The sequence below is a fragment of the Talaromyces amestolkiae genome (genome assembly GCF_001896365.1).
Source record: "Talaromyces amestolkiae strain CIB chromosome Unknown scaffold5.1, whole genome shotgun sequence".
In the NCBI taxonomy this organism is placed as follows: domain Eukaryota; kingdom Fungi; phylum Ascomycota; class Eurotiomycetes; order Eurotiales; family Trichocomaceae; genus Talaromyces; species Talaromyces amestolkiae.
The window spans coordinates 1,501,132-1,525,135 of record NW_024468041.1 but is presented as its reverse complement, the minus strand read 5'-3'; the positions used below and the strand labels follow the sequence as shown (position 1 = coordinate 1,525,135).

Sequence of the window (24,004 nt, the reverse complement as noted above, 5' to 3'; positions counted from 1 at the left end):
CTCATAAAACTTGTAACATGGATGGCAACACCATTTCACTCCAGCATGACGTTTGCAAATAAGGCCATCACTATTAGTTACAATTTCCGAGAAGACATCATTACAGATCTCTCAAGAGTGATAAGAAGCTCCTTCTTTAAGATGTGCAATCTTTCCTTCTGTTTTTTGAATCCTCTACAAGGTTCACACGGGTAACCTTTACTAGGATCTTTCGAATCAAATGGCCGCCGAGCTGATTCAGTTTGTAGATGATGATTAGGATAGGTGATATCTTGACAAGACACGCAAGGAAGGTCAGTGTGTGACCAAGGATGTGGCATTGCCTATAATACCAATAGTGCCATGTTCAAGTCGAAAAGAGATAAGACAGTACGTAGAGTCTGTGAGCCTTCCTCGGGAATCGTAAAATACCATTGGATTGTACGTTTTCGTGTATTCCGGGTACCGCACTGTCTGGAACAGCATCATGAACACGCCTCCAGTAGAGTAAGACGTCTGGTGTCCAAAGCATCATCAACGACTGCTGGAGTCTTGTAGAATGATGTATCATCGGTACGAGTCGCGTCTTGATGGTGTCGTGACTGACGATAGATCCTTGGGAGCTTTCCATTCCCCTTACTCTTGGCGATTAATGCTCTATGGCCTTCTAGGCGACAGTTGATGCAATGTGAATGCGAAAGAGAAGTGTAAGTATCAACATGGGGAGCGCGACACAGATCCTGATAGCGAAGAGAAAACGAGAATAATAAGATTCAAAAGTGTGACACGCATGGTAGGCACAAAAGCTTATATAAGAAGTATGAAACTTGGTAGTAGCGATATTAGAGGATAGTAGCATTTCATCTGCTCAACGATATAACCTAAAAGGCTTGTTAAATAGACCTACATATAATCTTTCCGCTTACGTATTGTGAATAAGGTCATTTTTGCTACTAATACGAAGTGAATTMCCTGCCATAAAACCTAAAATTGATATATAAGGCCACAATCAAGGTTGCTTCACAATTAGCGCGGCCATTGTCGCAAAGATCTGGTTGTCACGATCTAACATATCGATAACCCTAACCCTATCTAAGGGGTGTATGCTTGCAAAATACTATCATAATAAACATATGCCTGTCCACTTGGTGGCTCAATACTCGACCATGTCGACGACGGCCACCATGGTCCGGCAGCCCACCACGAAGCTCCTAGCCAGACGTCGTTGTTGGCGACTAGATGGTCCAGCATGCCCGTCACGGCCTCTTGACAGACCGAGTTGGGGCCACCGGCATACTCCCCTAGAACACCAAGCTTTCCATTGGCCTTCAACCAAGCTGTGGCGCCCTCTACACGCTCAACACCAATTGTGGAAGAGACGCAGGCAGCATTTGTTCCAGATCCATCGGAGTCAAGGTATTGGTGCATTTCGTAGACAAGTAAGTTCTCAGGATCACTCAAAGATTTAAGTGAGTCATTGGTCGTGTTCCAGGTCCATGCGCCGGTCCAGCTATTACCCTCGGCAAAGATATATTGTGTTGTGGCGCCGGCGCCACGAATACCATTGATTGCTGCTTGATTCAGGTTGAAGACCAGGGTCTCATCCATATCGTGGTACTCATTGTTTGTGTCAAAGATCTATCGAACGTCAATTCCCAACGGTGATAAATAATGAAGAAAGGAAAAGAAGTTGAACATACAACTTTGGAATTGCTCTTGAAAGCTGTTGCCAAGTTAGACCAGAAGGTCTGGAAAGCAGTAGTATTGGTGATAATGTTGCCATTGTATCTTCCGTAATTGTGAGGATCAATCACAGCGTATGCCCCTTTTGAGGTGATATAGTTGACAGCGACAGAGTAGTTCGTCAAATATGCGGTATTCAAAGCACTATCAATTGACCCTTGTGCCATTCGTTCCATGGCAAAAGGAATGCGGAAAAAGTTGAAACCTTGGCTGATGAATTCCTGTTCATTTCGTTAGCACTTTATCTCAAATCTAGACAATAAAACATACACCAATAGTTGCTGTATTGGCAAAGGTAAAATCGACACCCCAAGTACCTGGCATCGCAGTACCAAATTCGGCACATGATTCATCCACGCCGAACCATTTCAACTTTCCGGTACTCGTTGGTGAACTCGTCGATGAGGTTGTCGATGAGGTTGTCGTCTTCGAAGTGGTGGTGGTTGTTGAGGTTTTTGAAGATGTTGTGGTAGTCAAAGTGCTGGAAGCTGGTAGACATTGTGAGTACCAATCGTTGAGATAGGTACATGTCCAACCAGACACGCACGTCGTGGCACCAGTCCAGTTCTCACCACCACACTGGCCATATCCAGTTTGCTGGGCTTGAATGGAAGTGACTGCTAGTATAGCACTAGCTAAAATTGTTACTGTAGACCTCATCACTTGTTAGGGTGTGATGTGTACGTGGGATCTGTTTAATATTCAGCAGAAACGTCTACACAACTGAACTGACAAAATGGAGAGCTTTATAGTGCTTGAACAAACTCAATCTCTGTAGTCCGCAGACGATTATGTGGAGCACGGAGTATCGCTCGAAACAGGATCTCTGGCGGCGTTCCATAGTTTCAATTTATCACCCTGAAATGGGAGATTAGCATAGCCATTCATAGCTACTTCACGATCTTCAGGACCTGGACTGAGCTGTCGATCAACATGTGACATTAGCTTATTCTTCGGATTCGGGAAATGGATTCGACTAAGCATGCGTTTGGTGGAAAATCAAGATCGACAGTCTATTTCTTCAAATTCCCCGCGTTATTAACAAGGCATGTAACATCCCGCAAACGCCACAAATTATTCTATGAAACTTGAAACACATTAGCAGGTATTTTACTGCATGAAACCAGCTACCATTATTGTATCCAGGACACTCGATCTCATTCGAACCCTTAATACACATGATGGTGTCGCAAAATCTACGCCGAGAGTGTGAGCTCACAAAACCCTGAGTTTCCGTTCGTCAGATGAACGCAAACCTTTAGAATGGTACAGAAATCAGTTCCTTACAACCCCATAAACAATCTCATCATGGTCGCCTTGATGGTCTCCATACCACGTGTCCTTAAAGAGCCACTGAATACTTCACCCAGGAACAATTGAACAAGCCGACTTTCCGCGACATTTGATTGAAACCTAACCTTCGATCTTATATCTTGAATTTCCGTCACACAGTCATTCTACTAAACTTCAACCAGTCATCAAGCCCCGCGGTAAGTCTGATCAGTTCACATATATGCTACAGCAGCACGCTTGACAAGTTCTGGTCGGAGAGCGTGTCCAATTAACTGTCGGCTTGTCAGGAGGAAATATGGCAAAATAGTTGGTCACCTTACGGCTCTAAGCTTGAAATAATGGGTTGCCTCTGCCAATTTTTTTTGAGAGCTTTCTAGTAGCATTTAAAATCCTGAATCAATTTCAAACTGTGGCCAAGAAGGATGTAGATTCCATTTATCATCAGGAAGCAATGCCCATTCTCCGCGTTATCGCTACCTTTCTCCCCTAATCCTGGACGCTAGTGTCGGCCTGCTCTCCAGGGCCTTATTTTTTACTATAGCATCTGATTCACTACCTTGCATGGATGTATATATGCATATCCTATGTTCTAGTCCACCAGCTCAGAGCGTACCTGCCCATAAAACAAATTTCATGCACAAAGCCTCAATCTGGTGTTCAATTTAGTGCGTGAATTCTACTTTTCATTGATAAGCAATTATTTACGAATTTAAGCCCACGTACGAGGCTTTTGGGGGTTGAGTTCGGTGCGCGAATCCCCCTATCCCCAATCTAGTTGACATGCGCGCTCACGTACAAATCTGTATACGAATCTACATTGAGCTTACGAAAGAGCCTACGTACGTGTGAGATTGGTGGTAGATGTGATGGTGGACGTTGTGTTGAGTGTTGTGTACATCTAGGAGCATTGACGCGAATTATAGCTATTACCTAGCCTTTGTAAGGGCATATCATTTCCTGCTTATAATCACACGTAAAATGTATCGCATAATCATAGGAATATGGGTAATTCGACTAATATTACTATCATATCTCAGAGGGTTATGATAATATTACCTGTAGCCTCATCATCATATTATAGAGATCCGTCAGATATCAAATCTCATAATAGCCGCAGATGTTTTAACTTTTTCGCCACATGGCAACACGCTGTAATATCATAGAGCTGTCACCCAGGCCTTACTAGGCCTTTAAAAATATCCATATATTTCCGCTACTGGAGCCAGAAATACAACAGATGGAAGCAATATACGCTCAAAATCGCATAGAAGATAAGCAGGCGAGGGCTGGGGAACAAGAGAGGGAGAGTGTGATTGTGTGAGGATCACCTGGTAGTGTTAACATCTAAGTTGGTTATTAGTTCAAGATAGTAATGGTCACTGCAGGATTAGCACTTGCACAAGTTACCAAGACAGAAAGAGGGTTAAGGATGAACCGCCGTAAAAGCCTTTTATCAACGGAAATCTCAAGGTCGTCTGATACTGTTAGGACACATTCTATGGATAAACAAGATATCTACAGAATTGCAGACACAGCAATTTATACAATCTAGGCAGCGTAACAAAGATCCTTATCAATTTCCGTGTTTCTCGTACAGGGTATGACTTACTTAGGCCCCCTAAACAAATTCTTAACTCTGAAATACCGATTATCAGCCCACTTCAACATCTTCCGTGGCCCAGATCGACCGAATCAGTAAGCCACGGCGTGGATACGGTCATTCTTGGGCTTAAACACCACCCATACCTCATTGATACTATTTAAAATGATATATATATTATAAGGATTTTTTTTCCTGGCTTGCACAGGACACATCCCGACCATAAATCACATCATAAGCTCAAAAGCATTTAGGGTCGTAGCCGCGAATGTCTTACAGATGCGAGACTTCCGAACGAGAGAGTACAGCATTAACGAAAGATCATGATAATTTACTTGTCGAAGCATCAGTCTATATGCAAGAGATAGCTCAATGGAGGTCCGTCCTCCATATGGGTAACCATTGTCTAAAGTCCCATACTGTCAATGCCAGCCTTCACAGTCTCTTCTAAGCCAATCCAACTATGCTGTCCGAAAAAGGACTTGAGTAATCCTTCTGCTCTCTTAGCAGGCACAACTTGACTCAGATCAGGGAGTTCATTGGCCGGAGGGCTGGGAATCTTATCATTAGACGGCCTGAGCTTTTTCAAGATATCAATGATGCCAACCCAGGTATGGGGGGCAGCAAAGGCGAAAAGGCGCTCCGAGTTGACGTTAGGGTCGAGAAGCGCGATTGCATGGATTCGTGCAACATCTTCCACATTGACATAGTGTTCTAATAATTTGTTAGCAGATATAATAGACTGGTAGTGATCAGGGCGTCTCACGGGGAGGCATTGAGAGAACATTAGCATTACCCTCCAACAAATCCGCGACCCATTTCATGGTCGACCCGTTGATATTGGGGTGAAGAACTTTTCCTAACTGCAAGAAATTAGTGAAAGCGAAACAACGGCTCCCAATCATTGCAAACTTCTAGAACGGAGGGTCCCCTGTTTCACTTACAACGAGGTTTGGAAGTACAGCGTTAAAGGTAAAATTCGGATTGTTCTCTTTGACCCACTTCCATGCCGCCCTTTCGCCCTCGGCTTTGGATGCCGCGTAAATGACAAAGGGCTTTGCTTCGGCGGGGGKATTTTCGTCCCATGCTGCTTTCACGGCTGCATCGTTCCAGCTATCTACGTGGAATCAGTACGGATTGCCTGTGATTCAGTTTAGGCCCGAACGGCACAAGTACGTACCTTCTGTTATCACGATACCTTCTACACCAGGCTGTGTAAAACAGGCAGAAGATGATGATGAGGTCAAAACGACTCTCTTGACCAATGCCTTGTCGGCAGCTTTCAAGATTGCTTCCGTGTATGCAACGACTTTGGTTATGACTACGTTAGGGTCGGTATTGAACGAGACATCACTCGCCTAAGTCTCTATTAGCCATAGTCTACACTGCTGAATGGACAGAAATTCCGAATCTGTACATACCACATGGACAACACCGCTAACTCCGCCCAGAACCTTAATCAAGACTTCCTCACTTTCTAAATTGGGGACAATGACTGTCTCAAACTTTCCAGGGCCATACTTGGACTCGAAGAGCTCAACGAGCCATGGCTTTTCCTCACGGACTGTGCCGCGGACGAGGTAGCCAAGAGATAGCAAGACGTCCACGACGTTCGACGCAATGTAGCCATTGGCTCCTGTTACCAATATACGGTCACCGGGCTGGAGCGAAGTAGCAACCTTTGGAGTAGTTGACATCTTCGAGGTATTGATTCTTGGTGTCGTTGATAAGCGACAAGATTGTGTGTTCCACAAAGGGTTTGTTATTTGCGATCAGTCTTTGGAAGAGTTGGTTATTATGGGCTGTTTAGCGGATTGCAAGATAAGAATTCTACGCTGGGCATGATTCAATAAATAAAATTTCAAGTCCATTGAAGTGGAGTGCAATGATTGTCTACATGTAAGCCATGTCTGGCGTTCGGAAGGGTGACAACAAATAAGAGAGGGTAGTCGGATTGTTAATCACCCCGCGGAAAAGTTGTCGCTGCTTTAAACAAATCTGTAAAGATGAGCTTTGAGTCACAATATACTTACAAAACGCTTTGTAATCTCTTCAATTTTGAATGCACGATGTGACAATCTATATCTTTTAAGCTAACCTCGATACTTTGTAACCCGGCCCTACGGCTGAAAATGACTCCATAGCGTTCCTCGCTTGGGAGTTGTACGGCCGTTCTCTGCGCAAGGAGTCCACGGCCAATCTTCTACCCGGTTCTCGGGTGTATATTCTGTCGAATTTCTCCACATCTTCAAAGTCATTGCTCCGTCTCCGCCTGAAAGATGGGGAGCGATATCTTCGTGGTGTTGTCTCTCTAATGATTCGTGTAGATCTACGTTCGGGTTCCATGATAATCTCTTCGGTCACACGCTGTGTGTACTCTTTGAGCTCCAGTTGCGTGAGTTTATCATGCAATATGCTGAAATCTCCCTCTCGAGAGGCATCAGCAATGTTACTCCATTCTCGCACAAAGTCATCCCGCGATCCCGCCTCCATTATTAAGGCTTTCTTGCTGTGATTCTCGATCGACCGGGCAAATTCTCGTTCTAGCATTATCGCTTCTTCGACCGAAGTAGCTGCGCGGTCAGCAACATTGAGGATATTCTTCAGTTTCATCGCTCTCTCAAGCTTCAGCATAGTAGCGACATCTGGCACCCGATATGGGGACTTGCTTTTAGCAACCAGAGATCGAGGGAAACCAAAAGAGGAGACATGGCAAGCCTTCACTGACATCGAGAGATGTACGTCAAATTCTGCTTTACATTGAACGAGTAGGAGGAGTCGGACGATTTCTGGCAATCCGCTTTGACTACCAGGCTCCTCGTACATGCGCCACGATGCATGCATCTTATCCTTGACAACTCCATGAATGATTCGTACGCCCTTGAATGTGGACTTGCGTGATTTTGTGCCCTCCATACTGATATTCACATTCGAAGGTCCTCCACCTCCAGTTGCCCCTAGCGTGAGTGTCTGTCCTGATGATATTTCCTGCTCAGAAACCTCGACTCGATCCGCCTGCGGCATTATGCTGTGAATGTGCGGTATGTTTCCGGATTTAAAGGCAGCAAACTTAACGTCCACTTTGGCATAACGTATTCGGTTCCTGGTCGAAAACGGCTTCATGAAGTTCAACTTTAACTGGATCGCGTGCATTTCCTGTCCCTCGTGCATGAGTAACCGGATCATCTCCACTTTGGCGTCAAAGAATATATCGTGGTTATCGTAGTTGGCCAGGATAAAGCCATCACCGTTATTGCGACGAACGCCGTCCCAATGGTCTGCGCTGAATTTGGCAAAGACTGGATCGAGGTCAGTTGTTCCATTCGCTTGGATCGCATCTTGCTTTATTTCCTTGTTCAGGTCAGTGGCTGGATTTTTGTGCGTCGCTCCTGGCTTGGCATCCTCATTCCCCAATTCCCTTCCGCGGCGTATATCATCTATGTTCGCTCCATAGTCCAGGAGCAGTTCGGGCAACCGCCTGGTTCGACTGGCGACAGCTAGCTGGAGTGGTGTCTTTCCATCCGAGTCACGGATACGTACATTGGCACCATCCTGGAGTAGCTCGCGGGCTATGTCTCTATGACCAGCCGAGCAGGCGATGTGTAATGCCGTATTTCCGTCGGCGTTTGTCGCGTTGATATCCAAATCGTAACGGAGGAGCAACTTGGTCCCTTCTTCCCATCCCATAGTAACAACCGAATGCAAGGGTGCCATTCCATCAGGACTTTTCAGGTCCAGATCTGGGCCAAACGGCATCAACGTTTTCAGCAATCCAAGGTTTCTCTCGTCAAGTGCAATGTGAAGCGCCGTCTTCCCACTGGCATTTCTGGCATTTATTTCCGCACCCTCGAACAGCAGCGCTTTGTTAATTGCATCATAATCTTCATTGCGAACTGCAGCGTGGAGAGGCGTGTCTATCCCCACAATGACTGGTTTGGCGCCTGACGATGGAACGTCTTTCTCGACGACAATATCTTCACGATCCGATGCAAGCTCATCCAGCTCATCATCATTCCCTCTAGGCAGGTGTTCCTCCAATTATTGTTAACATGATTGTACGACGATACGTAGTCATCCCCGTGGAGATTCCAAATAGAGCTTACCATTCTTGGGCGCCGGTCAGCACGTCCATTCCACGCCCTTGTACGAGTATCGAGTGGTGGCTCCTGCGGCCGATCGGCTTCGCTGTGATGGTTCTCTCCACCATCAGATAGCGAGATGACATCCATCACAATGTGCCTCCGGATACACTTGTTATGCCATGAATTTGCGCGAGACGTTGTTCTTTGTTTGGAATGTTTTGATGTTTTGGTTCTTGCCTTGCTGCCACTGTCGCGCTACCAGTGCCAGTGGGTCTACTTTCAGCCGCACTCTATAGCCAATAGAATGCGCTGCCATAAACTCAAACTATATATCCTGTTCTGATTGGTCTGTATGGGGCATCCTTTTGAAGCGGGGCTTCTTCTCAGGAACTTGATTGGCTTATTCTCTCCGAGGCTTGAGCTATGTCCCTATTAGGTCTACTCCATAGTAGCTTTGTCGTTTTTGTCCCAGAGCGACCGAAGATCATTCACTGATTTATCATCTTTTACTCGCTCCGTACGGAGGTACCAGTAACGATGTGGGTAACAGTCGTCAAACCTCCAAGACATACTTTAGCTATCTGCATATTGAGGAAATATCCGGGCAGTCTCACGGTCGTAGCCTACGTTGAAACTCTTTGCCAGACAGGAACACACATCGTGTATCAGTTTCTGACCGACTTCGTGCAAGCTGTCAGACCATTGATATCAGCGCTTTAGATCATATCAGGATTGAGCTTGACCTCAGGAGCTTACCCAGCTAAAATGAGTACAGAATGCGTTGCTCCAGCGTACATTTGGGCATCAACATTGACTCCGGAATTTTGCAGAGCCTTACCATATTGAATAGCCTCGGGTGCAAGTAAGTCACACTCTGCAATAGCGAGAAATGTGCTTGGACTGCTTCGCAGCACTTCCTCTGGTGCAAAACATGGCGATGCGTCCCAATTCCTTGTTTCTTCCTCGGAACGAAAGTACATGTTGCGGTACCACGTCATACGCGAGGGTGTCAGCCATGGTGAATGCATCGATGTCGCCCATACACTGTCAACAGTGGCCGTGTTGTCGATCACTGGACAAATTAGTATCTGACGGACTATCTTCTCCACCATCTCTGGATCTAGAGCCGCCTTCATTGACACGGTTGCCGCCAGCCCACCGCCCCTATAAATCAGTGCAGTTAGATATTTCATTTTCTATTTTGATGCGTCATTGATTGCATTCTTACGCTGATAGACCTCCAACAGCTATTTTTTTGGTGTCAATCGAGAGTTTTGTTGCAGTTTCGGGTGTGAAGACCCATTTCAATCCCGCAAAAGAGTTATCAATGGCTACCGGATAACAATGTTCGGGTGCATGACGGTAGTTGATTGAGACAACGACGCAGTTGATGTCTATGTAGAAATAATTTTATGAGATCACTACATTTCAGTCCGAGATCTCAGAATAACTTACATTTACAGATATGTGTAAGGAATCCATTTTCGCTGCTCAAATCGCCAATCACCCAACCACCGCCGTGATACTGTACGATCTTAATGACTATTCACATCTCCTCGTTTTATATCACAGAAGGTAAATAAATAACGACGATAGACTGACATATATAAAGCATGGCCATCCGCCTGACGGTGTCTCAGTTTCAGGAGTAAAAACCCGGACTTGATATTCATCGACGTTGAAATCTGAGATATTGCCAACTTCCACTAGCTTTGGGCTCGCAAATGCAACGAGACTACCTCGTGATCTAATATCTGGACTCCATGTCTCTGACTCGCTGGGTGCACAGTACTGTAAAATATTGTCGTGCAGTTTGACATATTCCGGGTCGAGTTCGTTGCGAATTGAGTCGTGTAGAGGCTGAAAGACTGTTTTCGACATCATGTTATGAGCTGGAATATTCTTCGGCCTCGAGCTTCCGTATATTCCATTTAAATGATTTTGGCTTGATTTTAACCCTTCGCAAACTACACTTGCTAATCAAATGACGATCTCATGAATGACTCGAAGCATATCGAACGATAAGATAAGCCGGCCGGCCGGCGATACCCACTCTGTCCCATTTTATGTATGTAGAACATTTCGAATTAGTTAATCTCTATTTTCCAATTCTTTTTCTCCCACGGAAAAAAGAAACTAGAATTCCTGTGAAATTGTGTTTGAAACTACAATGCTTTTATTTCTCTCTTTTGACACCTGATATACATAAGTCCAGCTGAAGAGACACTGTACTGCAGAAAAAACTACCCACAGAACGTAGCCTAGCCGTATTACCTCCCCGTACCTCTTCTTGTGATACATGTAAATTCCTGCTATTGCCGAAGATATTGATTGGAGTACCACAAGCGGTATGAATACCAGAGCCGAGCTCAACTAGTTGGGTTGTCGGGCTGCCTAGAAGACAAAATGGGGAGAAAGTAGAGCGGACTGTAATAGACAATTCCAATGAGAAAGTTCTGCACCATTATAGCGGCTGAAGCTAGGATTTTCGTGAGGTGAACTAACTTTGATTTCTGAGTGTAAGTACGCTTCTTCTATAACTTCGTTATATCGGTAACGCGAGGAAACTCACACGGGAAGATAGGAAGTCCAGCCCATTTCCATTCATTGATAACAAATAACACGAACAAGATCGAAACTAGCGTAACCATGGAAATGAACGTTGCGCTATCGGGGTTGAATTCTGGCCTGACCCCAGAGACAGTCATCAAGAGCAATATTGTGTCGACAAAACTGAAGAATCTACCCAGATATTCAATTCTACCAACTTCGTTTTCAGCTCTCAGCCTAGTCCCGCCGGACCAGCGTTCAAACAGTTGTTACTTGCTTTGAGGATGGTTCTGTGCTTAGCATATGGTGCATTCTGTAGTTCTCATGGTTGATAATACTGTATGTGATTCTAGATGTTGAATCGAGTGAATGAAATGATAAAGATTAAACCCGAATCAAGGTGGAGCTTTTGGGTATTGTAAGTATAGGTGATCATTTCCATCCCTTTTTCATTTCAGCAATTGCTTCTGACTCATTGATTACATCTGCAAATCTTGCATCTAAATCAAATAGAGTGGCTCTTTGGATCTCAACACTTCTATCTCCACTGGCCTCGTCAACGACCATACAGCGGAAGCCATGCCCACAAGCATCAACTGCCGTAGCCCTAACGCAACCACTCGTACTAACACCGCAAAGGACGATCGTGTCCACTCCGAGACCATTTAATTGACCAAATAGATTTGTTGCTAAGAAGCCACTGGGGTTCTTCTTCAGCACGACGGTCTCCTTGTCCCAGTCCGGAACTAAACCTGGCATCCATGCGTCCATTCCACGTGTGTCGCCTTCTTGCCATATGGAAATTCCAGGCGATTTCTTATATTGTATCACGCCGTCCAACATATCCGGGTGGTTATAACGAACTTGACACCATATAACTGGTAGGTCGCTCTCGCGTGCGGCCGCCAACAGTCGGATCATGCTATCTGGAGAAGATGCGCCGGAGGGGTTCGATAGTAGAGAGAGAGGCGATCCCTCTGACCAATACGCGCGACAAACATCGATAAGAACTAAGGCAGGCTTTTTGCCCCAACCGATACGTTGGTGATAGCCGGCTGCTTTGGAAGCCTCGTGAAATGGGTGTGATTCCACAAGTGCTGTTAGCATGTTGAGTTCTATACGATCGAGGCAATCGTCGGTGAGAAAAGGCTCGATGAATAATCTTACTTGCAAAGAGCGATTTTTCCTGATTGTTTATCGAATACAAAAGACTAATCATTTTTGATGCCTTGATTTAGATATAAGCCAACTGATAATGCGCGTATCTGGCTTCTTTGTGCCGGCCGGCATTTCCACAAATCAAACCAACATACGAATAATGAGCGTTTCAAAATTTACAGGTCTTCGGCGATAAGACAAGAGTACGGATAGCATTAACTATTGTACAATTACCACTCGGAAATCTCTGTTACCAAGAACATGCACATGCACAGAGTATTACATTAGTTTGTTATCTAATGAGCGAACAATCATTACCCCATTCATACCTAGACTCGGCCCATCCATTTGATCTCTAAGGTTCTAAAAGGCAGGTACAACATGATTCCGAGAACTAGAGCAAATTCGAATGCCAAATCTCCAGTAACCTTTGCAATTGGGCCTACGTACCAAACTTGGTCCATTGAGGGAACGACAAGTGCAAATGGGAGCACAAAAGAAGTGAGAGCTGCTAAACCCGGTGGCAACTCTCGAACGCTGTTCCAAATTTTGGGATCAAATGAGGATGCCTTTCCCTTTCGGAATACAAACCACTCCGTTAGCAGAATGCCGGTAAATGCGGCACTCCAATAACCTATGATACCAAGGAAATCCTCAAGGGAGTCAAAAAATGACTCTGCGGCTTTGATACCAACTCCGATATCAACAGCTGTGACAACAATCACAAAGATAATGCGAGGAATTTTTGCGAATTTGGGCCAAATTATTTGAAAGCCGAGCGAGACGGAGTAAAACCCTGGTGCGATCTGCGCAATGACGCTAAGAGCCAATATGACAGCGATGAATTTGCCAAATCCTCCAAGTGGCGCCAACATGGCTACCAAAATTCCTCCCACGGAGTCACGGTCATTAGCATCCGACCAGCTCGGGATATTGGGTACAGCGCCGCCGATTGCTGCACCGACAATCATCAGAAGAATTGAAGGTAGACAAATACCCATCCAGCAGTACGCAAAAATACGCCATTTTGGAGCATTTGGTCCTAGGTAGACTGCTGTATCGCCCACAGTAGTACTGTATGGTAGCATATAGCCAGCAATCAAACTGATAAACGTGATAATAGTCGGTCCATCAGAAGCAACTGCCGGAACTTGTTCCTTTAGCTTTGATCCGCCAGAACCGATTGTAATGACCATGGCAATGAATGCGGGAATCCAGGCCCATCGCTCGTAGTGATGAATAGCTTGAAATCCTCCAAAGGCGGGAATCATAGAAAGGATAGCAACGATGACAATGCCAACTGTCTGGCTGATTGTGTCTCCGGATACAGCAGCAAGAGTCTGTCCGGCGGTGACAAGGCAGATGATATTGTATCCGCAGAGTGTCATCATGTTCAGTAACGCGATTAGAATGTTCGGGTACATGCCGAAGCTATACCGGGCTTGAATCATCTGACGCATTCCAGTCTGGGGGGAAATAGTTAAGATATATGCTGGCGGGATACACATCAATAGTGAAAAGAACAGTAGAAGAAGACTAGTATCCCGCAGGCTCATGCCGAAAGATAATGTGCCTACCATTCCGGTGACGAGTCTGTCAAATCAATTGATAAGTAAGTATTCCATTTGATACAAAATATAATAACTTACGGCAATGGACACAGCAGACTGGTACACCAAATAGTGAATATCTTGTTGAAAGCTGAGTCTGTACGCAGCTCTGGTGGAACAGGTTCCACTCCACGCAGCTCTACCCCGGAAGAGAGAAGGAAATTCACCGCAGTCTTAAGCGGTCCATGTTGTTGACTATCCGAAGATTCACTTTCGCCAATCTGAACATCGGGTGCAATATTGACCGACGCTGCAGATTTCTCCCCTTTCTCGATATCGCTGGTGGTAGACGAGGCCATTTTGTATGGCAAAGGTCGAATCACTCAAGATAATCAATAGTCATCCGAGAAGTGATGCCCACTTAGAGCAATGGAAGGACGCGAATGAAGAAGATGTTTATATCATAATGTGTTATCTGCTAAGTTGCCTGTGTTTTAAGTCGAATTACTGATTTTGAGCATATGTCAGAAATCAAGCAAATGCGCAGGTGGTACTGGGCGAGTCATAATCATGCCTATCTAATATCTAGAGTTGCCGGCTATCACGAGTAGCAAGGTAGATAAGGGCCAGTCTCGCCCACGCCACTTAAATTCTACCAATTAGCAGAGCCGGATTCGCCAGGGTATCGGTAATTTATCAGCTTTTGATTGTGGAGTGCACGATAAGACAATCGAGGCGATGATCATTTACAGTTCATGAATTATGCTAACCGTATGATAGCTGCTGATATGGTGTTCGGAAAGTGCGCCGAACTTAGTTCTACGTATTAATATCAAGCAATGAAAAATACCGCAACAGGGTGTCATAGTTTCTAAAAAAATAAAGCTAAGCGTTTTTTGTTTCAAAATATACAGAAGAATCTCATATTTTTTCGTACATGTTTGACTTGAACTAGTTACGGCGCCGGTTGCTTACTTAGGTATGATTTGAATAGTATTCGATCATCATTAAAGTAAGCAGATCCTTGACGATCAACCACTTACTTACAAGCCGTAGATCTAGAAATTTGGTGCGAGTAATTTTAGACTGTTATCTGCCCAGACAATAGCATAGTATATTTATAGACAGAAATACAGGCACGGGTTCATTCAAGGGTTCCCAATGGAGCGAGTCCTTGCTCCTGCAACATCTTGTTGATGGCTGGGATATGATCCAGAAATGGTCCCTTGATATTGTCCCAAAAAGCCACCCGCTGCGGCCGGATACAGTTGTGTCGTTCCATGGCAAACTTGGTGACCGAGAAATGCGAGCTGATATGAAGCATGAACCCGAGACTATCCATTCCTACCAAAATATTTTCCAGAGGTTCCGACGTTGCTTTCACCCAGGCTTCGTAGGACTCTGTCATGATAATTAGTATCCAATAGTATATAAAATAGCCTAGTAAATACTCACCCCCATGTGGCATGTAACTATTTTCTAACGTCAGACCCCCAGCAACTTGCTCTCTTGCACTCCCCCCATATTTTCCGTAGATAAGACCGCCAATCTCGGTTGCCATATTGCGATGGTAGTATGGTGGACGAAAGGTGTTGGTGCTGGTCTGCCATTTGGGTAAAAAGGCTGCAAACTCTGTAAGAGATACTCCAGGTATTTTTGACTTGGCCATCAGGACGGTGTGTATGGTCGGATCAACTTGTTCTTTCAAAGTACTGTTGAATGAAACGAATTTTGAGAGTTCATATTTGTAAGGAGCATAGCTAAGGGCTTTAGTTAGTGTACAAGTATCCGATAATGAAGGTATTCAACTCACTTTCCATGCCATGCTACTACATCAAATGGTGTCCAGGCTTGTTCATAGCTGAACAGCTCTCCTGTCAATTTGTGTATGATCGTCCACTTTGTCTCATCAATGTCAAAACTGGCTACTGGTGTCTCGAAGTCTCGAGGAAGCGCCATTCCATTACTACCCAATGGGCCTAGCTCCGGCAGTTCATAATGACTCCCGAAAATCTCCTGTACGTAACCTCTTGCCATACCATCAGGCAGTTTGACCTTCCATCTCATACCGGCTTGTATAGCGCACACTTGGCCAGGAAGAACCATCATTCGGCCGAGCTCGGTCTGGATATCCAGGACACCCTCAGTTGGAATAATCAAAAAGTCACCATCATTGTTGCAGAATGCCTCGTTCTCCATACTCGCGTTCGCAGCGTACATGTGAATGGCTATTCCTTCTTTGTTTGTTGGGTCGCCATGTCCACCCATCGTTTTCAGTCCAGTCAAGAATGTCTTTGGAGTTGCTGCGTCCGGAACGTCCAGGGGACCCCAGGTGTAGCTGAGCGGTGTATATTTTATGGCTGGATTTGAAGGAGAGAAGCAGGCTTCAAGATCATCATTCGCGGCCATAGGCTCTAGCGGTCGGTGTGCCACGGACGGTCGAATCCGATACATCCATCTGTGTCACATTCTCAGAAACAAACCCGTACCTGATGTTCGTGATAGATACGTAGACTTACACATGCTGTAAGGTCTGTCGCGATGATATAAATGATGTGCCATTCAACTGTTCCGAGTAAAGATCAAAGGCACACTTTTGTGGTACATTGCGTCCTCCTTCAGGTAAAGTCCCCGGTCTATGCGTATCATTAATGACATGTCAAAGAAGCATTGCTCAAAAAGTGGACAAGATGTAGCATACACTGCCTCAGATGCGAATCGATTTCCAAATCCTACCATGTACCGATAGGGGTCTCTTGCAGTGGGAGGTGAGGTATAGCAGTCAGTCGCTGACCTTCCATATGTGGATTTTATTGGGGAAGCCATCGAAATCGAATCCTGGCTTGCTGGTGTCACGAATTCGCCCATTTTCGTTCACTTGAATTATGTTAGGAGAGACGGGAACTTGAAAATATTTCTGATAAAAACATAAATAAATGCTTAAAAGCTTAAAAATTTCTCGGCGCTTCAGAATGAAATTTTCCGTGCTCTACTTATCGAAGAGACTGTTACACAGATCTAATCGTGCCAATCATTATGCAATATGCCTATGCTTACGATTACGATCATTGTATTGCATTGTCTGATCACCCCCCTTGATCGGCGTTCTAAGCCATCAAGTTAAGGATGCCAGAGATGCCGGCCGGCACAACTCTTATCTAGGTACACAAGATACGACCGACGAGCCTTCTGAATCTTACGGTTCCTGTGGATGGCTACAGTCATGATTATGGCTGGCAAATTCCTGAAATCAATGACATGACCCCTAAATCATGATAAGTAACTATCATGAACTTACCAGTCAAAGCGTGAACTAAAATCGTGGATTCTCCGGATCGATTGTTGCAAAGCAGCATGTCGAAAGGAATGCGCTCTGAGTCTGTCACAAATCATAGTTGCAGGTGTTTCATTCTTGTTGAATAGTTGCGAAACCAAGTTATACCGCTTGCTTTTCCAAAAATCGTAGTCCTTTTGGGGGATCAAAGTTAACCCTAAGAAAGGTCCTAGATTATGTAACTGGGGCCATCCGGCCGGGTTTTCCACACAAAAATCTCCCGTCACACTTGCATCCTGCCGGCCAAACGTGTCGAAAACAGCTTCATCTTCAAAGGGCATAGATCACAACAATTAATTACACCCCACATAGTGTGCAAACTTGGCCTTAATTCATGTTCGAATGGAGCAACCATTCCCACCTGACTTACGGGACAGCGATCAGGAGCACGTCAAATTGACTAGAGCTACGGTCGCTTGTAGGAGGTATGTGCAGTCTTCGTCCCACGATAGCAACTGTACAGCTCATAGAGGCTTCCAGATGTCGTCGCTTACGAACCAAATGCGTATACAAAAATGGGAAGCCGCCCTGCGAGGGATGCACTCGTTCCGGATCTGACGTTGCTGCCACATGGTACTATACTTTTGTAGTCCTATTAGCCAAATATAACAACTGACTGACTTGTGCACGTGTAGTTATTTTCCAGCTAGGGGCCATAGTCGCCGCGATCGTGAAGTGTGAAATCCCTTTCAATCGTATAAGGTCAAATACGGCACTGACTTGATCATTTTTCACCTAGTTTCGTGTCAATAAAGGCAGCAAAAGTGATCGACAACAAAGTTCTTCGAGCTCTACACATGACAGTGTTGTGATAGACAGTCATATTTCCCCAATTCTGTAAGCTGTCGGAATATTCATAACAGTCAAATTTACGTGATGAGAACGAACCTAACTTATGAGTAGTGTTCAACAAGGAATTCCCTCGCCGTCCCGTTCGTCGATAGGGAACACGGTGGGTTTAGTAAAAGCGACGAGAGAGGCTCTCCCACCCGCCAGAGAGGTAATAGAAGGCTGCAAGGTGTTTTGGACGTCATTCCTGCAGCTGGGCTTCTTTCCAAAGCGTTTGTTTCTCGAGAAGCTGTCTCAGGACATGGAGTCCGTATCGCTATTCGTTCTCTTGGGCATTTTGAGTAACTCTTGTCGCTTCACACCATGCCTTATCAAAAGATATGGGAGCTGTCAAGCGGCAGGTAGTTATTTCATTGGACATGCGACGAGTCTGGTTCTCGACGCGCTGTATCAGCCCAGCTTGGAAAACATACAAGGCTTTTTTCTTCTGGCTCTAGCACAATGGGGCAGTGGGGATAAGGATAAAAGCTCGGTAAGTTTGTTCAAAATACTTAAAGTGAATCATTATACTCATGTATACTCCAGATGAACATGGGCATTGCTGTCAGGAGTGAGTGCCGATTATCAGCATCTTAAATATTTGGACTAATGGGTGAAAGTGGCCGGTATTCTGCGACTTCATCGAGAAGAAACTTACAATCTTCCCCCAAAGGCGACAACTGACGATATTGTCGACTCTGAGACAGCTAGACGTACTTTTTGGGTTTTGGAGAGTAAGTCTTCCGCGTCCAAAAAGTTCGAAGAAGTTTTTGATCCTCATGTCTATAAATTGTAGCCGAGGACAATCTTCATTCAAGTCACGCTTCTCCGGTTGCGTTCGGTGCAGATGATATCACAACACTACTTCCATGTGAAGAATCCGACTTTGCATTTGGGCGTAGACCGTCTTCTCGAGCAGCATTACCAGGCACCAAGGCTGCTAAATTATGGCCGGAACTCACCTCCCTCCCGTCACGCTCACTCTTTGCTACCCTCCTTCAAGCACATAGTCTATGGGGAAGTGTCGCCCGAAAGGCATGGCGAGCTGACTTTTGCTCCGAGGGTCCGCCTCCCTGGGATCAAAGTAGTACATATGCTAGGATGTGCCGAACATTGACGGAGTGGGAACGAGATACCCCAGCTAGCCATCGATGGAGTGTCTGGAATATGAGAGGGCATAGCGCAGAGCAGGTACATGCAGCTTATCTTAGTGTTGTTATGGTTACACGATTGAGTCACATTGTCATCCGGAGGATTTACTTGGAAGAGTATGTGATGATTATCGACCTCTATTTGCGGAAACATATGGTCTAACAGCATCGTGAAGGATGATTGCCAGTGTCACAGATTCAGGCAAAGATAGTGCACCGCAAGGCTTCTGGACTACTATCTCGGATGAGCTCTTTGAGAATGTGTTTGCCCTACATGAGCCCGTGGATACATTTGTGTCAAATCGCAGTCCGCACGAAGGATTTTCTGCGACTTTGGTAAGTATCACTTCAGATATAGCTCGGCTGTTTGCTGATCGATTCAAAGCTTTTTTCACTATACGTATGCGGCACCCTTTATGTACATCTATTGAGAATGCCCGCGTGTAAGTCGTTTGTGGATCCATAGTTTCAGTTGATCTACTTGCTGATTAAAAGGCAGTATGTCCACGACTATCATCTCGAGCTCAGCTGAACCTTAGTCGTACTCTCGAAATTCTTGAAGATTTGCAAAACGCTTGGCCACTGGCATCAAGGTGGTTAACGGTACTAAGAAACTCTGCCGATTCAATTTCGATAGGATCATCAACGACTTTTTCTTCAAGTCCTCCGCGGGACCAACCTCATGTCGTAAGTGAGCAATTGATTTCCAAGCTGGTCTGACTAACTTGATTTATAGGACTATAACATCTCTCATTCTGACATGGAATCTTCCGGGGAAGACGGGACCAAGAATAATTCAGGAGGTGGAAGTTTGCAAATGCTTAGTGAAGCTGCGGTGTCCGCAGAAAGAAACAGTTTGTTTGCAAATGGGTTTATAGGCCCCATTAACAAATGTAGCAACATGTACACAAATCAGAACAGGGTCATGGATGAATTCCTCACTTTTAACGCGTCAGAAGGGGGTTCCGGCTTTCTTACTCGGCAGTCGGATATTTACACGGATACTGGAGCATCATTTGATAAAGAACTGACTGAATTTTTGAAGCAGCCGAGCTATGGAATGGTAGATATTTGGGTTCCTTCCGAACAGGAAAGCTCCTGGATGTCTTCTGGTGAAATTTGATGTACAGGCCCTATGTGGTGCATTGAGTCGAGGCATGCCGGCCGGACCGGCATCCTATCATGATACCCCACCAGCCAGAGCAATACGTTACTTGCGTACAGCTATGCAGTCAGACTTTTTTGAGCTAGAAATTTCATCAGCAGCTCATAGATTCCAGCGCGCAGGTTTCAATAGTACTAAGTTGTATAATTCTGAATTTATTCTCGAGAGTCGACTATACAACTCTGATACGAGCCAGGATAGCACAATAAGAAGAATGTCAGCTCTTTCCGCTTCAGATTATCCGGCTTACGCTGCAAATATCTCCAATAAGACACAAGCCCCTCTCGGCTGGGGGCAACGACCAGTACTGCTGATCGTCGACGTTTGCAAAGCATATTTTTCGGACTCATCACCAACAAATTTATTATCTTCGACCTGCGGAACGGGTGCATCGGTGCCAGTCAATATTTCGCGGCTAATAGATGCCGCTCGTGCTGGGGGATGTCCTGTCGTATGGGCACGCACAGTGTTCACAAACAGCAAACTCCGTGATGCTGGGATCTGGACTCAGAAAGTGCCGGGGCATTTATTGGAAGTATTCAGCAACAGGAATGAAAACAGGCTACATGAGTTTCTCGAAGGGATGGCGCCATGCACCAACATCGGCTCTAATTCAAAGAGCTTAGTGGCAGATTTGGTGATTGACAAGAAATTCGTGAGTGCGTTCTTCGGTACAAACTTGGCTGGTCAGTTGGCCATGATCGGTGCCGACACGGTTGTATTGTGTGGCGCAAAGACTGGAGGGGAGATTCGACAGAGCATACTAGATGCGCAGGGCTTGGGATTCCGAGGGATTGTGAGTTTTATATATATCAATTTGACAAAATCGTGAGGCTAATTGAGTCGATTACTGCAGGTTGCTGCTGAAGCGTGCGCGGACACATGCAGGGAAACTCATTTTGCAAATTTGTTTGATATACACGCTAAAATGGGCGACGTTCTCACCACGGATAAGGCAATTGAAGGTCTCAAGAACGGCTGGGTATGGAATACGTCCGATCAATGATTTCATAGTTGGATAACAATGAGATGTCTACGGATGGTTTCTTCGTTCAGGAACCTTCAAAGGGTGGCACCCAAACAGTGGGACACACTGCCGCGCTATGACTGCCTAATATATCTTGAACCGCGAGTGACCTGATGACCCATTTCGCGTCATGAAACGGCTTGATACTACAGCTAGATACTATCATTACTATCTAAATGACTTGAACTTTTCCTATCCACTCTACATCCAAATGAGCTTAGGGTTAGGTCGTTATTGTTATCTCTATTCCGAAGTGGGGGTAATCACGTGTAAGGACTCAGTGGAGAAAGAGAAAGCGGGGCTTGCTCTCTGCCTGCTGTTTCTAGTCTAGCGCCGGGAGAGAGTCGCGATAACTCTCTGTTGGCGGCCTGGGATCCAAGGCAACCACCGGCCGGCAGTTTTCCTACACTAGTCCTGCCTAGTTGGCCGAGCGGCTTCTTTCACTCTCCACCTTCTTATCAATCTATCGCCATTGGAAATACGTCGACATCAAACCACTTAATCAACGCATTGCCTCAAAAACATGCCTCGACGTCTGGCCACTCTCGCGTCCTGGCGAACCGCAAGACCATAATGGATATCCTCGCGCTCCCGCTATCCACATTACTGCCGCTCGGCGGCGTGATACTTTTCCTTGCTGTTTACCTTGTGCCAACCGTGCTGGGAAAACGAAAATACCCTCTGCCACCTGGTCCTCCCGGCGAATTTATCTTGGGCCATTATCGCAAAATTCCATTTGTGGCCGCTTTCAAGCAATATGCACAATGGGGAAAGGAGTACAGTATGGCATGTCAGAGTAATGTGAAGTTAACGCTGACGGGATTCCTAGGGTCTGACGTGCTTTACTTCGAGACCTTCGGTACGAAATGGATTGTGCTCAACAGTCTCAAGTCGGCGGTGGACTTGCTTGACAAACGGGGGTCAAACTACAGCGATCGACCGAGATTCATTCTGTTTGAGGAGTAAGCTTGTCTCTGATCGCCTAAATCAGTTTGAAGAAACTGACAGATGATCAAGAATGGGCTGGGCACCAACTCTTACATGGTTACGCTGGGGGCCGAAAATGCAGCAACACCGGAAAATCCTTCAGCCAGCATTTAGCAAAGCGCAGGTCCGCCAGTATCAAGGTAACCAGGAACGACAGGCTTTGATCTGTCTGCGAAATATGCTAGACGACCAGGCAAACTATCTGAGTGCCATCCGTAGGTTTGCTGTCGCGATTGTGTTGAACATTAGCTATGGCATTGATGTCGAGTCACCAGACAGCCCTTGGATCAAGATTGCAGATGACGCAGCTGAAGCCATTAGCAATTCTGGTGCGCCGGCAAGTAGCATCATTGATCGCTTCCCTGCGAGTAAGTCTAAATGATTTCTATCCAGATAACTTCCTGACCGTTCCGACAGCTCGTCATCTCCCTACCTGGCTTCCGTTCATGGAGCGTCTTCGCTACGCTCGTACGTGGAAGTGGGCAATAGAAACCATCACCAACATACCCTTTGCTCTCGCTCAGAAAGAAATGGTTAGCTGAACAAGGACAAGAAACACCGGCCATATGTGACACGCTAACCTCATCATCTTAGGGCGAGAAAATTGACCGCAAATGCTTCTCACACGATCGTCTCCACGTTTACAATGCCAATGCCGAGAAAGGAGAACCCAACGAATTTACTCTAGATGATATACGCGGTGCATCAGCTGCTATCTTTATTGCAGGCAATGATACAGTATGCCTGAAAAATTCCATTGCATCTCATCTACATGCAACTGACAATAACAGACTGCCACGACAGTTCAACTGTTCGTCCTCTATCTTATGCAAAACCCCGAAGCGCAAGCAAAAGCACAAGCCGAGCTTGACCGTGTTGTTGGCTCAGACCGTCTTCCTACCTGGGAAGACTTTCCGAACCTGCCTTACCTAAACCTAATCCTCCAAGAAACGTATCGTATGAACCCACTTTCTCCATTGGGAATTCCTCATGCATCTGTCGGTGATGACGTGTATGAAGGAATGTTTATTCCCAAGGGCACTATCGTCTACCCAAACGTCTGGGGCATGCACCACGATGAATCATTCTACTCGAAGCCATTCACATTATGGCCCGAGAGATATTTACCCAAGGATCAGGGTGGTAATGGAGAACCGTATCCTGTGGGAAACTTTGGTTTTGGCCGTCGTGTTTGCATTGGCCGAGTATTAGCTGAAAATAGCTTGATGATTGTGTTGGCCAATATGGTTGCAACCCTTAATATTCGCTATCCCAAGGGTGCCAACGGCGAGAGAACACCATTCGAGCCTGAATGGTCGTACATAGGGCAAGCGTGAGTTTTTAAAGGATCCCTCATTATGGGATGTTGAAATGACTAACAGACTATATTAGGCATCCGCTTTCCTTTCCTGCTGACTTGATACCAAGATCTCCCAAGGCAGAACAATTGCTAAGGGCTGCTGTCGGGGCGGCCCGATAAAAGACTCTGAGCATGTGTATACTCTCTAGCATAAACCAAAACTTTGATTGCGGTAGAGGAAATGTTATCAAGAGTTA

At 45.5% G+C, this 24,004-nt stretch overlaps 5 protein-coding genes across 5 annotated transcripts; 1 reads left to right on the top strand and 4 right to left on the bottom strand.

Moving 5' to 3' along the window:
* Positions 1 to 1,071: 1,071 nt before the first annotated feature.
* On the bottom strand, positions 1,072 to 6,312 carry BHQ10_003596 (uncharacterized protein; the record flags this gene model as incomplete). Its single annotated transcript, XM_040875869.1, has 9 exons — positions 1,072 to 1,617; positions 1,680 to 1,943; positions 2,087 to 2,210; positions 2,270 to 2,357; positions 5,036 to 5,329; positions 5,382 to 5,478; positions 5,560 to 5,732; positions 5,796 to 5,973; positions 6,037 to 6,312. 9 exons carry the CDS (start codon positions 6,310 to 6,312, stop codon positions 1,072 to 1,074), a joined length of 2,040 nt encoding a protein of 679 aa, XP_040732100.1.
* Positions 6,313 to 6,703: 391 nt separating this feature from the next.
* Positions 6,704 to 10,581, bottom strand: BHQ10_003595 (uncharacterized protein; the record flags this gene model as incomplete). Its single annotated transcript, XM_040875868.1, has 7 exons — positions 6,704 to 8,647; positions 8,719 to 8,952; positions 9,355 to 9,388; positions 9,454 to 9,861; positions 9,926 to 10,091; positions 10,153 to 10,222; positions 10,300 to 10,581. The coding sequence occupies 7 exons, from the start codon at positions 10,579 to 10,581 to the stop codon at positions 6,704 to 6,706; spliced, it is 3,138 nt and encodes a 1,045-aa protein (XP_040732099.1).
* A 2,153-nt stretch (positions 10,582 to 12,734) lies between these two features.
* On the bottom strand, positions 12,735 to 14,314 carry BHQ10_003594 (uncharacterized protein; the record flags this gene model as incomplete). Its single annotated transcript, XM_040875867.1, has 3 exons — positions 12,735 to 13,871; positions 13,983 to 13,998; positions 14,055 to 14,314. 3 exons carry the CDS (start codon positions 14,312 to 14,314, stop codon positions 12,735 to 12,737), a joined length of 1,413 nt encoding a protein of 470 aa, XP_040732098.1.
* A 785-nt stretch (positions 14,315 to 15,099) lies between these two features.
* On the bottom strand, positions 15,100 to 16,823 carry BHQ10_003593 (uncharacterized protein; the record flags this gene model as incomplete). The annotated part of the gene is made up of 5 exons (XM_040875866.1): positions 15,100 to 15,356; positions 15,411 to 15,715; positions 15,769 to 16,413; positions 16,475 to 16,591; positions 16,657 to 16,823. The coding sequence occupies 5 exons, from the start codon at positions 16,821 to 16,823 to the stop codon at positions 15,100 to 15,102; spliced, it is 1,491 nt and encodes a 496-aa protein (XP_040732097.1).
* A 1,635-nt stretch (positions 16,824 to 18,458) lies between these two features.
* BHQ10_003592 (uncharacterized protein) lies at positions 18,459 to 23,927 on the top strand (the record flags this gene model as incomplete). Its single annotated transcript, XM_040875865.1, has 16 exons — positions 18,459 to 18,479; positions 18,533 to 18,610; positions 18,664 to 18,688; positions 18,738 to 18,851; positions 18,914 to 19,385; positions 19,445 to 19,604; positions 20,005 to 20,331; positions 20,630 to 21,229; positions 21,290 to 21,426; positions 21,787 to 22,241; positions 22,290 to 22,422; positions 22,478 to 22,815; positions 22,865 to 22,980; positions 23,042 to 23,185; positions 23,239 to 23,780; positions 23,840 to 23,927. 16 exons carry the CDS (start codon positions 18,459 to 18,461, stop codon positions 23,925 to 23,927), a joined length of 3,750 nt encoding a protein of 1,249 aa, XP_040732096.1.
* Positions 23,928 to 24,004: the final 77 nt, after the last annotated feature.